The sequence below is a fragment of the Diaphorina citri genome, unplaced genomic scaffold (genome assembly GCF_000475195.1).
Source record: "Diaphorina citri unplaced genomic scaffold, Diaci psyllid genome assembly version 1.1 scaffold521, whole genome shotgun sequence".
In the NCBI taxonomy this organism is placed as follows: Eukaryota; Metazoa; Arthropoda; class Insecta; order Hemiptera; family Psyllidae; genus Diaphorina; species Diaphorina citri.
Genome location: NW_007377955.1, coordinates 63,439 through 77,095, shown reverse-complemented (window position 1 = coordinate 77,095; position 13,657 = coordinate 63,439). Strand labels below are relative to the sequence as shown.

The window sequence follows — 13,657 nt, the reverse complement described above, 5'->3', positions numbered from 1 at the left end:
TTTTTTTTTTTTTTTTTTTTTTTTTGTTTGAAATCGAACCGGGGCCTTCTGCATGGCAAGCAAGCGCTTTACCACTTTGCTAACCGTGTCCTTTTCCTCATTTCGTAGCAATGAAACAACTGCTACATTGGACGCGTGTGGTCTTTATCATAGCATGTCCATCCCTACTCATGTTGCTCTTTTTCTCTCCCGTAGCTTCGTGATGAACTGGGTCATTCCATACTCAAGCAGCGCGCAGACTGATCATACACTTCCAACACTTCAGACATTTTCGACAAATCCTGTACTCTGCTTCCTATGTTAAGTAATGGTAGTATGTCGGAAGTGTTGGAAATGTCTGATACGGATAGGTGTGCGGACTACCATTATTTAACATAGGAAGCAAAATACAAAATTTGTCGGAAATGTCTGAAGTGTTGGAAGTGTATGATCAGTCTCCGCGCTGCTTAAAAAGTCCTAAATGGGTCCTTCAAATTAATTTGCCAGCCTAGTTAGCTTGGTTGGTGGCGCGTCTGCCTCGTAAGCGCTAGGCCGCGGGTTGGATTTCCGCCCGGAGCGGATTTTATCCTCAACGGTTAATGTTCGTTCTTGGAACGGCTGGCTTTCTCCTATTCTGTCTTCCCTCTCTCTTTGATTTCGGGACGATCAAACCTCTTTTTTTTAACAATGAAATTAAAATAATTGTATTTTTTACTTTCTATTACTACAGTATAGCGAGCTATACTAGTAATGAAAGTATTGCAATCGGTCCAAATTTTCAAAATCGGGAAATGGTCGTCTCTATTAATTTCGTGTTAATATTTCAGGGCTTACAAGTGATAGACTTCAGCACGGATAGCTATATGAAAATCTTAGAGAAGGCGATGGAAATGGGAACTCCTGTACTATTGCAAAATGTTACTGAACACATTGAAAGCGCCATCAAACCTGTTCTAGACAAGAATACGGTTATCATATGTAAGATCCTATTTTTACTTTGCTATAGTTACATTTACCTATGTAGCTCTATTTTTTAGACTCATGTGGTCCGTGTCTTAGCATACCCATCCCGTAGTATGCGGTTATCATATGTAAGATCCTATTTTTACTTTGTTATAGTTACATTTACCTATGTAGCTCTATTTTTTAGACTCATGTGGTCCGTGTCGTAGCATGCCCATCCCATAGTATGTCTCTCATCACCTGAACACATTGAAAGCGCCATCAAACCTGTTCTAGACAAGAATACGGTTATCATATGTAAGATCCTATTTTTACTTTGCTATAGTTAAATTTACCTATGTAGCTCTATTTTTTAGACTCAAGTGGTCCGTGTCTTAGCATACCCATCCCATAGTATATCTCTCATCAGATGGGCGAGAAGAGACACAATACTTCCGATTTAGGTGCTGGGTCAACACGAAAACACCAGAAAGTAATCCATCAAAATGTTTGCAATCGAAAAATGAGTACAAAACATGAAATTTTACGTGATTTACCGATCTTTTTAGGTACAGCTTTTATTAAACTGCCAGCTTTTTGTACCGTAATAAAAGTACGCTTTGTATAGATAACCCACAAATTCCTGTCCTTATTGCAGACGACAAACCTTATATTCGCAATCCATCAAAATGTTTGCAATCGAAAAATGAGTACAAAACATGAAATTTTACGTGATTTACCGATCTTTTTAGGTACAGCTTTTATTGAACTGCCAGCTTTTTGTACCGTAGTAAAAATACGGTTTGTATAGGTAACCCACAAATTCCTTTCCTTATTGCAGACGACAAACCTTATATTCGACTGGGTGAGAAGACAGTTCCATACGATAAGAACTTCCGTCTGTTCATGACTACCAAGATTAGTAATCCTCATTATCCACCAGAAGTATTTGCTAACACGGCCATCGTCAACTTTGCCATCAAAGAAGAAGGTAACCCCATTACTATAAATATGTTGAGTGCTGGAAGATCTCATGTGACTACCAAGATTAGTAATCCTCATTATCCACCAGAAGTATTTGCTAACACGGCCATCGTCAACTTTGCCATCAAAGAAGAAGGTAAGCCCATTACTATAAATATGTTGAGTGCTGGAAGATCTCATGACAACCGAATGAAAATTGATACCTATCTAGGTTTAAAATTTTAAATCTACTTTGTTTTTTCAAAAAAAAGGCAAAAGTGACAGCAAAAGATTATTGAAGTGTGGAAATTGGTTGCAAAGGAAGAACTTAGTCATGCTGTGATGTCCACTAAAGTTGTGAAAAACTCTGCTTTACCACAATGAATTCATAACTTACAATGTTGTGGTTTTCTGGTCTTGAAATTGGCACGTACCTTGTTTTGTACTGGACGTTTCGGGTCCAAATTCCAGACCCGTCTTCAGCAGATTGTCACAAAGTTCAGAAAACCGCAACATTGTAAGTTGAGTGTGATTGTTGGCAAATCAAAAGTGACTTTTAATTCTCACAAAGAATTTATAATTTGATTGATAGTGATTATTGCATTATCACCTTCGCCCTCACAGACGAAGGGTTTCACAGCGGATGTGGTGCGAGCGATGGTGGCTAACACCTTCTGGATGAACTCCTTCGAGTCGACATCCTCGGGGACTTCTATCTTGAAGTGTCTCTCATTGTTCCTCACCGGGGAAGGATATTCCCCTCTGATCATGGTGACTCTGAAGAACCCATTATCACCTTCGCCCTCACAGACGAAGGGTTTCACAGCGGATGTGGTGCGAGCGATGGTGGCTAACACCTTCTGGATGAACTCCTTAGAGTCGACATCCTCGGGGACTTCTATCTTGAAGTGTCTCTCATTGTTCCTCACAGGGGAAGGATATTCCCCTCTGATCATGGTGACTGAACAACCACCAAGATCGTCTCTTGAACTTTCAACAACACTGAAATCGCGTACACTCTTTTGAACTTTAATTTCTCATTGAAACCGTGGTCTTCTGTGTTTTCCTCAGGGACTTCTATCTTGAAGTGTCTCTCATTGTTCCTCACAGGGGAAGGATATTCCCCTCTGATCATGGTGACTGAACAACCACCGAGATCGTCTCTTGAACTTTCAACAACACTTTGAAATAGCGTCACACTCTTTTGAACTTTAATTTCTCATTGAAACCGTGGTCTTCTGTGTTTCCACTGTTTTAACTAACTCTTTCAAATACTACCAAGTTCTCTGTTGTGTTTACACGGATTCCAATTGGAATAGTACTGCTCTTTTAACTAGAATTTTGAACGGGTGTTTTTAGTTTATTTATAGTTTATCGTTTCATATTTGTGAAGTGTATGCTCACTGGAACTGAAATAACTGGCTTGCTGTATTCTTAGGAGAGAATAGGTACCTACCGTATTTAGTGAGGGATTTTGCACTTCTCGATAACATGGTCCATATTTCCATAACTTTTTTTCAATATGAGTGTTTCACCGCCGTTTTTATTTCGTAGCAATAAAACAACTGCTAGTTTTGACACTAAAAACTGACCATCGAAAATTTGACCCGATTACATTACTTTCCTTCCTATAGGATAAGGAAAGTAAAAAGGAATCCATTCTAAAGGAGGAACTTAGTAATTCTATTATTATTCTATTCTATTCTATTCTATTCATTTAGGTGCTGGGTCAACACGAGAACACCAGAAAGTAACCCGTTGAAATATTTGCAATCGAAAAACGAGTACAGATTTTTGTCGATGTTGGGATTCGAACCCGGGACCTTCTGCATGGCAAGCAAATCTGTTATTATATTCTATTCCTAAGGAACAACCTGAGAACCCATCACCTATCTGGATATCTGGCCCAGCTTGGGATAACATATCAGAGCTGAGTAAACTAGATGGGTTCTATGGCCTGGTCCAGTCGTTAGAACAGATGGGGAGAGAATGGAACTCGTGGTACTTCTCCAATGAGCCGGAGAATGTGGACTTGGTGAGTCCTTGGAATACAGTGTGTGACCCCTTCCAGAAGATGCTCATAGTCAGGTAAGATACAGTGTGTTACAAAAGTCTTGTGACACATTTCAGGGGGGCTGTTAACTTATAGGGATATAAGGAACTCAAAAAGTCTAGGAACATTCAAGACCTCCCTGGTGAAATATCTTAAAGGCTCACAGTAAAAGAAAAATTTAGTGGTTGGGTGGAAGAGCTCCTCCAGGAGAACCTTGTCACCTAAAAGAAAGCGGTAAAAAGATCGAACAAAATGCAAAATTGTCGAATTAAAAACGTAGAACTCAGTTCTTTCAAAACAAAATTGTTTCCAGATGGCAACCTCCGTGGTCGAGTGAGTATCACACTAGGCTTGCACGCCGGAGGTCCAAGGTTCGATTCCCGGCGGGTTCTAAGTTTTGTCGACTCTCGAGAGTCGACAAAACTTGGATCTTGGAGTTCGGGGTACACGCAACCTCGTGAGGACAATTTACTTTAATCGAGTAGCGACCAGTGGCGACATTACCAGTGTAAAAAGATATGTGAAATATGGAAATTTATTTGCAAAGGAGGCACTTGGTAATGCTGTGATATCCACAAAATGTTGTGAAAAGCTCTGCTTTAACACAAATAATTTAACATTTGATTTTGAATGTTTCCAGGTGTCTACGGCAGGATAGAATGCTTTTTGTCATCTCTAGATTCGTAGAGGACATGTTAGGTCCTCGCTTTGTAGAACCCCTCATTCTAGATCTGAAGACCATAGTATCATTATCCTGCAATACAACTCCACTACTGTTTATACTGTCACCTGGTGTGGACTCCATCCTGGCACTGACACAACTAGCCAAGGATCTCAAGATAGAAGACAAGTTTACCCATCTATCCTTGGGACAAGGTAAGAGAACTGACACAACTAGCCAAGGATCTCAAGATAAAAGACAAGTTTATCCTTGGGACAAGGTAAGAGAACTAACACAACTAGCCAAGGATCTCAAGATAGAAGACAAGTTTACCCATCTATCCTTGGGACAAGGTAAGAGAACTGACACAACTAGCCAAGGATCTCAAGATAGAAGACAAGTTTACCCATCTATCCTTGGGACAAGGTAAATTTAATAGAATAAAAAAGATGGAAGAAGCACGTACGTGCTTCTCTCCTAGTGAAGGTACACTGACGTCACAACTCTTTTTCATTAGAACGGCAAATAAAAATTAAATTTCCGACCTTTAAATTTACTTTTTCGGAGTTTTTGACCTCAGATCTGAATTTTTCACAATTTTACGTAGGAATCGACCTTTTATTCATAATTTTTTCACGGCTTCATGAATGTTTCCGTCCCTCCAAATTTTACACACTCCAAAATTCCATATTTCTCTTTCCTCTTCCTCTATTCCATATTTATTTCCTCTCTTCCATATTTATTTCCTCTATTCCATATTTATTTCCTCTATTGCATATTTATTTCCTCTATTGCATATTTCGCAGGTCAAATTCCCCTGGCTACCAAGCTGATTCGTGAAGGCCAAACAGAAGGCCATGTCAAGGCCTGTTCGAACGACACAAACTCCTGTTTGCATTTCTCATCTGTGTGAAAATCAGAGAGAAAGCAGAAAAACTAGTTGCGGCGGAATATTCCTTTCTCTTACGTGGTGGCATAGTACTCAACCGCAAGGTAAGAACAATATTCAAATACTAGCAGGTTGCCCATGCTTCGCCACGGAAAATGGATCATAATAAGGGATCGGTTTAGATTTCGGCAAGAATCCTCTCTTCTTGCACATCTAAATAGAACATATTAGGAACATTCCCACCAAATTGCAGCTTACTAGGTACGAGTAGCAACCAGTAATAGCATTACCAGTGTAAAAAGATTAATGAAAAAAAAATCTGGTGTGAACATCACACGACTTTCCTTTCTGTCACCTGTCCCTATCTTGGATGCCCAAACTAGACAAGCTCATAGAGTTACTACCTGATACTAAGCTTCATCCACAGTTCCGACTGTGGCTTAGTTCTTCACCGCATCCAGACTTCCCGGCCTCTATCCTACGGGACTCACTCAAGATGACCACTGAGCCGCCCAAAGGTAAAGTTTCATAATATACAATTAGTCATTCAGTTTTCCAGACCTATTCCCACTTGTCTTTAGGGAAAAAAATCGTGTCGTGTGTAGTGGGAACACTCCCATTTAAATTATATTGCCTACAGGACGTTCGAAAAAAAAAAAATCTGATTCAAGTACAGATCCACATTAGGGAATCCCAAATTGGAGGAAAAGGTTTGTCAGGTCTTTAATGAAGGTTATTCTGCAAAGAAAGCAATCTTTCCCAAAAATTGCCATTATAAGGTGAAATATCCTAGTGATACATTACATAAAGTTTGACCCATAAAGGAAATTTTCTCATTATATATCTTAGCACCCATTGGGCTTCTGAAGGTCCCGCAGGGGCCCTGTGAAAAATTGTTTGTTTCAGTATACCTAACTCCTGAACAGTTTATCTGATTTTCCTCAAATTAGACAAAAGTGTTCAATATTTAAAAGAAATTTACCAATTTCAATTTTGGACTCAGTCGGGCTCATACGAGTTTCGTAAGGCCCTTTTTTCTAAGTTCAACAGATGTAAATTTATCTTGTTCCTGATTTCTCTCCAGGTATCAAAGCTAATATGAAGCGACTGTACCGCTCTCTATCCCCTGTTCAATTCTACAAGTGTCTCTCCCAGTTCAAATACAAGAAGCTACTGTACGCCCTGAGCTTTCTTCATTCTCTCATAATAGAGCGAAAGAAGTTTCAAACTCTCGGCTGGAATGTGGTGTATAGTTTCAATGATTCGGACTTTGAAATATCGGAGAACATATTGTCTACTTATCTGGATGAATATAAGGAACCCACGCCCTGGGCAGCTCTACAGTATCTTATAGCAGAAATCAACTATGGAGGTAACGTTCTATTTGAATCAACGAAGTGATTTCTAAATTTTATCTGGAAATCACTGAATCAAATACTATTCTATTCGGTCAGCTCCCATGGTGTAGTGTTCACTGCGCTCGCCTTGTACGCGGGAGACCCGGGTTCGATTCCCGACGGGGTCAAAAAAATGGCATTATGTAAATGATTGACCCCATGACTGGCTGTTGCGGGGCCCACTCAGCCTCGTGAGGAAAATGAGTAGCTATGTCATATAAATGCGCATAGCGACAAGTGCCAGCGTAGTGGGTAAACATTTGGTGTTAGGATTATTGAGATATTTGGAAAATCCTACAATGCTGCAGTGATGCCTGTAGTGAGCACCTGATATGACATAACACAAAGAAATTGCATTTATTCTATTCTCAGGTCATGTAACAGATCAATGGGATCGTCGCCTGTTGAATACCTACTCCAATCAGTTGTTTGTAGAGAAATGCCTAAGCGAACCTAACTACAAGCTATCCTCCCTCCCTTACTACTACATCCCTGAAGATGGCACTCTAGAATCCTATATAGATAATATACAGGGTCTCCCTAACGTTGACCATTCGCATGCGTTTGGACAACATCCCAATGCGGACATAACTTCGCTGATTACGGAATCAAATAATTTCTTCAAGGCTCTCATTTCGTTGGAAACAGATACTAGTGATACTAAAGGTGAGAACTAAAGGAGTTTAATAACTTGCCTACAGCACTGGACAATGAGGTAAAGCTGATCTATATTTTGACTAGTGATACTAAAGGTGAGAACTAAAGGAGTTTAATAACTTGCCTACAGCACTGGACAATGAGGTAAAGCTGATCTATATTTTGAACAATATTATTACAGAACTGAGCTAGAAAGGAACAAGCTGGGCCCGTCCCTCCGGGAATTTTTTAGCCCGTAGATTATTCGATCGTGATTAAAGAAAATCAGTACCTATGTACCTACCTAATTTTTTTAATATGCAGTTTATTATTATTGAATTGATTTTTTTTTTATATCTGATACCAAGATATCCAATGACAAACTATAAGCAGGAAGGCAGGTGCACTTAACCCGCGGTTCTATAGGGTACTAGGTACACTAGTTATACTCGTAGGAAATTAGACCATACTATGGTCTCTGTGGTTTCTCATTTCCTGTGTTCCCCTCTGTAGGTACTTATCATAAAAACAGTCGTGTTGCTCTAAGTCGGGTCGAGCGGTTTCGTTTTGAACTCTTGACGTTCGCGCACGCCCTAACACTCTTATTTTGAATACCTAAGCTTCTAAACCAGCCAGTCTAGTTAGCTTGGATGAGGTAGCTTTGCTCGGGACATTTGATGTGACGTCATCGCCTACGGGAGCGTATGCCGTGACGTCAAAGTTTACGATTTACCGGTATCACCCATACGGATATTATATTAACCACGCCCAACGTTGCTTGACTATAGTGATCCATTGGGAAAACCTTTAGGTAATGAGAAAACATTGGTTCTTCATGACAAGCAAGCTTGTTACTACCGGACTAATCGTGGTTCTAAAAGTGCCAGTACACTGTGAACTTTTTCGCGAGACCAATCCTTAAGGCCTACGGAGTCTATCAAGTTCGTAGAGTAGTGTATACAGGTCATAGAGCGCTCTACCGAGAGTATAGAGCGGTTTTTGACCCGTGTACCTATGTGTACACTACTCTACCAACTTGATAGACTCCATAGAAAGTAATCTCGCGAGATTAAGTCTAGCGAAATTTGCACCACCATTTTCGTGATCCTGGTAAAAAGACCTTTAATTTGATATATAGGTCGACCAGGTTTGGATAAGTCCTTCTATGGTCTATGGGAACAGACAGACAGACTGACAGAAACACAGACGACACCGAAGCGAATACAATAGTCCGTCCCTTATACCTTTTTATTACTATTGTAATAATAAAGGAAGGACGGACTAAAAAAGTACACGGGCACCTTCATATTCTTCTTTTTTCACAGGTGAAAGCAAGGAAGAGCAAGTGAGCGCTCTGGCAAGTGGTATCCTAGGCCGTCTACCTGATCCAATTGACTACGACACCACAGATAAGAACCTGGGCAAGGATAAAACCCCGCTAGACATAGTACTACTCCAGGAAATACAACGCTACAATGTACTCCTGACTAGAATAAGGAGTTCTCTGGAGAATCTAGGTAATAACTAATAACTAGTACACCACAGATAAGAACCTGGGCAAGGATAAAACCCCGCTAGACATAGTACTACTCCAGGAAATACAACGCTACAATGTACTCCTGACTAGAATAAAGAGTTCTCTGGAGAATCTAGGTGATAACTAATAACAATTGACTACGATACCACAGATAAGAACCTGGGCAAGGATAAAACCCCGCTAGACATAGTACTACTCCAGGAAATACAACGCTACAATGTACTCTTGACTAGAATAAGGAGTTCTCTGGAGAATCTAGGTAATAATTCACTCCTAATGCCCTTTATCTGTGTCGTAGTATACCCGGTCCGTTTCATTTTACCTGTAACAATTCTGTCTGAGAAGTATGCTGTGTCGTTTTGGCAACCCAAACTTTGGGCAGCCCGTCGATAAATTTTATTGATTGTTTCTATCTAAAGGTGTGTCCACACTGCCTTAAACGTTTAGCCCACACATTTAGCACAGGTACCAGGGTGTTGCTGGAAAAATACTGATTGGTCGGCGTTTTTACGGAATTTTTGTACCGGACATTATTCTATTTTCATTACAAGGTGGGAATTTTTACGTGAAAATAAGGTTTACCTAATGTAAAATGAAGGGTGCGATGTTTATTTTTCGTCATACACTCGTTGTTAAACAAAAATACGTATCTTATGTGGGATTTTGTCACTAAATTTCCGATTTTCTTTTGGTTTTCGACAACATAGATTTACCTCGTCGATCGACGGCCGGTCGACTATGTGTAGACACAGCTTAATTTCTCGCCAAATCTTCTCTCTCTCATTATCCAGGCAAAGCACTACTGGGTCAAATGATCATGTCCCCTCCCCTGGAAGCCATCTTCCAATGTATTTACGAAGGTAACATCCCTGCCGACTGGCTGCGTGCCTACCCCTCTCTCAAACCCCTCGGCTCCTGGGTCAATGACCTCATAGACCGTGTGGCCCACTTCCAGACTTGGGCGAGCACAGTGAGACCCCCTGTACTGTTCTGGCTGTCAGCGTACACGTTTCCTACGGGATTCCTGACGGCTGTCAAACAGATAGCGTCCAGATCTCGGAACATACCTATTGACACGCTGGAGTGGGAGTTTACACCCATGGCTGATATTGATGAGGAGATTACAATACCACCGCAGGTAACTAAATCACAGCCCACCTCTGTGGCTGAGTAGGTAGTTTCCAATGTATTTACGAAGGTAACATCCCTGCACGACTTGGGCTGCGTGCCTACCCTCTCTCAAACCCCTCGGATCCTGGTCAATGACCTCATAGAACCGTGTGGCGCCACTTCCAGACTTGGGCGAGCACAGTGAGACACCCCTGTACTGTTCTCGCTGTCAGCGTACACGGTTCCTACGGGATTCCTGACGGTCTGTCAAACAGATAGCGTCCAGATCTCGGAACATACCTATTGACACGCTGGAGTGGGAGTTTACACCCATGGCTGATATTGATGAAGAGATTACAATACCACCGCAGGTAACTAAATCACAGCCCACCTCTGTGGCTGAGTGGTTAAGAGCACTGATTCTCAAGCTGGAGGTGCCGGGTTCGAATCGCGGGGGCGGAAATTTTTTCGACCGAAATTTTGAGTTCCTGGATAGACATTAGGCATGGATGTAAAAGAATATGTCTTTTGAAGTAATGCGTAAGTGGTTACAATCTTTAAAAAAAAAAGTAAGTAGGTAGATCACAAAAGTTCATTCTGAGGCTTAGATGTAGGGGCAAACACGCCCAAAAGATTGGTTAAGCTTAAACGAATCTACGTTGTAGATGAAATATAGTCAGGACCACAGTCTGAGTTTAAAATGTAAGCGCTAGGTCGCGGGTTCGATTACCGGGGCGGACTACAAGGCAGACGCACTACCAACTAAGCTAACTAGGCTGGCAAGATAAACATTAAATAAGGTATATTCCATTTTATCGAATGATCTCTGTACTTACATAGTCCGTGGTACCAAACAGTCCCAGATACTCGACAGTCTCGTTCATGTCTTTGAGTTGAGTTTTCGCCAGTTGTGAATATTCGGAGAATGTTGCCTGACAGTTGAGAGGCATGGAAGGCGCCTAGGAGCGAAAAGAGAATTGCAATCGTTATTAGAATAGAATATACCTCTTTGAGTTGAGTTTTCGCCAGTTGTGAATATTCGGAGAATGTTGCCTGACAGTTGAGAGGCATGGAAGGCGCCTAGGAGCGAAAAGAAAATTGCAATCGTTATTAGAATAGAATATACCTTGTTTATCCTGCTGGGATGGAGCTTAGTTAGTAACCAGCTTTAATTCATACACAAAAAGCCCATTCTGAGGATGGGTTAAGATTATAAGAATCTACGAATCCCTTTACCCCCCCGCAGTCTAATCAAAGTCTTGACAGAAGTTTTTTTTATGTTATAGTTTTAAGTTAATTTTAAGTCCATAATTATTGTGAACACCGCAAGGTACTGGCAATTAAAATACATATTATTACTTAATCCTAAACAGATAAGGTTCGTTCTCGGAACGGCTGGCTTTCTCCTATCCTGTACTCCTTCTCTCTTCGAGTTCGGGACGATAAGACCTCCGTTGTTACAGTTCCCTTTATCAAACCTCCACAAAAAAGTGTAGGAACATTTCACAGTAATTCAAAGAGAGCTAAATCCCCTTTAGGGGTGATTTACATTCTTATTAATAAATTGACATGTAATAATGGATTCCGCTTTCTATTCCCAGGAAGGCGTATACGTGTGTGGTCTATTCCTGGAGGGAGCAGGCTGGAATAAATCAAACCGCTCCCTATGCGAACCACTGCCTCTACAGCTCATCTATAAACTGCCCGTGTTGCATTGCAAACCGGTGGTGAACCAACACAAACCGCCGGATACGTTGTATGAGTGTCCGGTGTATTATACAGCAAAACGCGGGGAGTACATTGTACCCGTGGGGCTTGATAGTGGCGAGATACCCCCGGACCATTGGGTCAAACGGGGGACAGCTATTCTACTTACATTGTCCTCGTAATGCTGCCTGATCCCCATTGGGTGTCGTTGTAATGCGATGTACAATGTACATATACTTGCCCCCCCCATTAAATGTTTTTGTAATGTTGCCCAACTGTGTGTCGTCCTGCCCCACTGTATGTTATTGGTTATTGTAATGTTGCCTGTTCCCAACTTTATGTTATTGTAATCCTATCTGTTCCCATTGATGTTATTGTAATACTATGCACCCCCTATTGGATGTCATTGTAAAAGCTTGCCCCTATTAAATATCATTGTTTGGAAGTGCTCGGCCACAACGGCCACCATCGGAGAAGAAATACTCAGCTCAGTTTCTTCATTTTCAGCTAGGGTCAAAGCTATGGTCAAGGCTCCGTTGAGGACGCTTCTATTCATTAGCATGGTTTGTTTTCTCTTGGGTCGGTACTAGTCGAGGGTCGGTTCTCCGTTGTGGACGCCTACTACTTCTATCTGTTCAATTGGGTGAATGCCGATTGCCCCCCGAATGTCCTGTAAGCAATGAGCATTTAAATGAGAGTGTTCCCACTACATACGTACATACGACATGATAAAAATCATTCGTTGCAAACAAAAAGGCAAACTAAAAAAAAATCTAACTCTCTTCGTTCATTCCCTGATTGGGTAATTCGTTATTTTCCGGCTTGCTGATAAATTGTTGATTGATAGGAAACATTTCTGCGCCTGACCCAGAAGTTATGTAACTAACCTTTTCATCTTGACCCTATTTGCATGAGTTCCAATCATTTTCTTTCAATATTTACCACTCCAACCTCTTCATTATTACTTCTTATTGAAGATGTGTAGAGTAGGAATAGGTAGATAATCCTTACCGCAAAGGTTTGTACAACTCATTGTCAGGATCTAGACTTGCAATTTTGAAAACATTTCTCACACAAGGTGTTTGGTTTTTAGAACCACTGAGTACACATCCCACTCGCAAGTCTTGAACATTATAAACATCCCGGTGTGATATAACACTTGACATTGCTGTGTTGAACTCAGGGTTGACAATCTGCACTGTGTCTCCATATCTAACAATGCCATCTGGTTGTACACTGATTTGTACTTCACGCAGCAGATTCTGTTTAATTTTTGCAGATTTCTGAGTTAGAAGTGAATTGCTCTTCTTCCTTTGAATAAATTGATTGAGGGCAGCTTGTCTGGATAGAAGTTTTTCATTCCAATCTCCTGTTCATAGAAAATGTTTATTTATAAGGAGGAATTTGATTTGATTTAGGTCTAAAGGTATCAATCAGAACAAGATAAAACACTCACTTGATACTTCCTTGTGTTTCAATGAGTCAAGTCTGGAGCTCATAAAACTAGGGATCAGATCAGCCTATAAGTAAATAATTTAACAAGTTACTACCTACCGAGGTACCTTCTAACACTTCTTGTTGGCACTTACCTACCAGTACACCTTCACTGTACTCCCCCATAGGGTGAACTTAGTAATGAAATCCAAGTTAATCAGACTGCTTAAAATTTGTAGTGTAAAAGTAGGTAGGCAAGTAGTAGTTAGAGTTAGTCAAAAATCTGTTTACATTGGCTTGAAATGAACTGATTTTGGGACATTTCAGATAACATTTCCAAATCTAGTTT

The 13,657-nt window shown here is 40.8% G+C and overlaps 2 protein-coding genes across 2 annotated transcripts in view; one reads left to right on the top strand and one right to left on the bottom strand.

Annotated features, from left to right (window-relative positions):
• LOC103509704 (dynein heavy chain 2, axonemal-like) overlaps nucleotides 1-12,697 on the top strand; it is a 70,549-nt gene extending 57,852 nt beyond the window's left edge. Inside the window, exons 68-79 of the mRNA XM_026823990.1 lie at nucleotides 807-957; nucleotides 1,763-2,041; nucleotides 2,477-2,841; nucleotides 3,752-3,972; nucleotides 4,578-4,813; nucleotides 5,405-5,474; nucleotides 5,836-6,005; nucleotides 6,572-6,859; nucleotides 7,257-7,550; nucleotides 8,846-9,037; nucleotides 9,849-10,195; nucleotides 11,769-12,697. Coding sequence (XP_026679791.1) covers nucleotides 807-957; nucleotides 1,763-2,041; nucleotides 2,477-2,841; nucleotides 3,752-3,972; nucleotides 4,578-4,813; nucleotides 5,405-5,474; nucleotides 5,836-6,005; nucleotides 6,572-6,859; nucleotides 7,257-7,550; nucleotides 8,846-9,037; nucleotides 9,849-10,195; nucleotides 11,769-12,056 — 2,901 coding nt within the window. The 3' untranslated portion in view covers nucleotides 12,057-12,697. The remainder of the gene's footprint in view (nucleotides 1-806; nucleotides 958-1,762; nucleotides 2,042-2,476; nucleotides 2,842-3,751; nucleotides 3,973-4,577; nucleotides 4,814-5,404; nucleotides 5,475-5,835; nucleotides 6,006-6,571; nucleotides 6,860-7,256; nucleotides 7,551-8,845; nucleotides 9,038-9,848; nucleotides 10,196-11,768) is intronic.
• A 101-nt stretch (nucleotides 12,698-12,798) lies between these two features.
• LOC103509703 (cilia- and flagella-associated protein 161-like) lies at nucleotides 12,799-13,622 on the bottom strand. The gene is made up of 2 exons (XM_008474330.2): nucleotides 13,464-13,622; nucleotides 12,799-13,243 (listed from the first exon to the last, which is right to left on the bottom strand). The coding sequence occupies exons 1-2, from the start codon at nucleotides 13,492-13,494 to the stop codon at nucleotides 12,882-12,884; spliced, it is 393 nt and encodes a 130-aa protein (XP_008472552.1). The 5' UTR covers nucleotides 13,495-13,622; the 3' UTR covers nucleotides 12,799-12,881.
• Between the last annotated feature and the right edge of the window lie 35 nt (nucleotides 13,623-13,657).

What these genes read in the sequence shown, in the direction of transcription:
- LOC103509703 (XM_008474330.2), bottom strand. Translation starts at nt 13,494, where the DNA reads ATGGGGGAGTACAGTGAAGGTGTACTGGTAG. An exon ending in CAGTGAAGGTGTACTGGTAG is followed by an intron (nt 13,244 to 13,463) that starts GTAAGTGCCAAC and finishes TTCTATGAACAG; the next exon opens with GAGATTGGAATGAAAAACTT.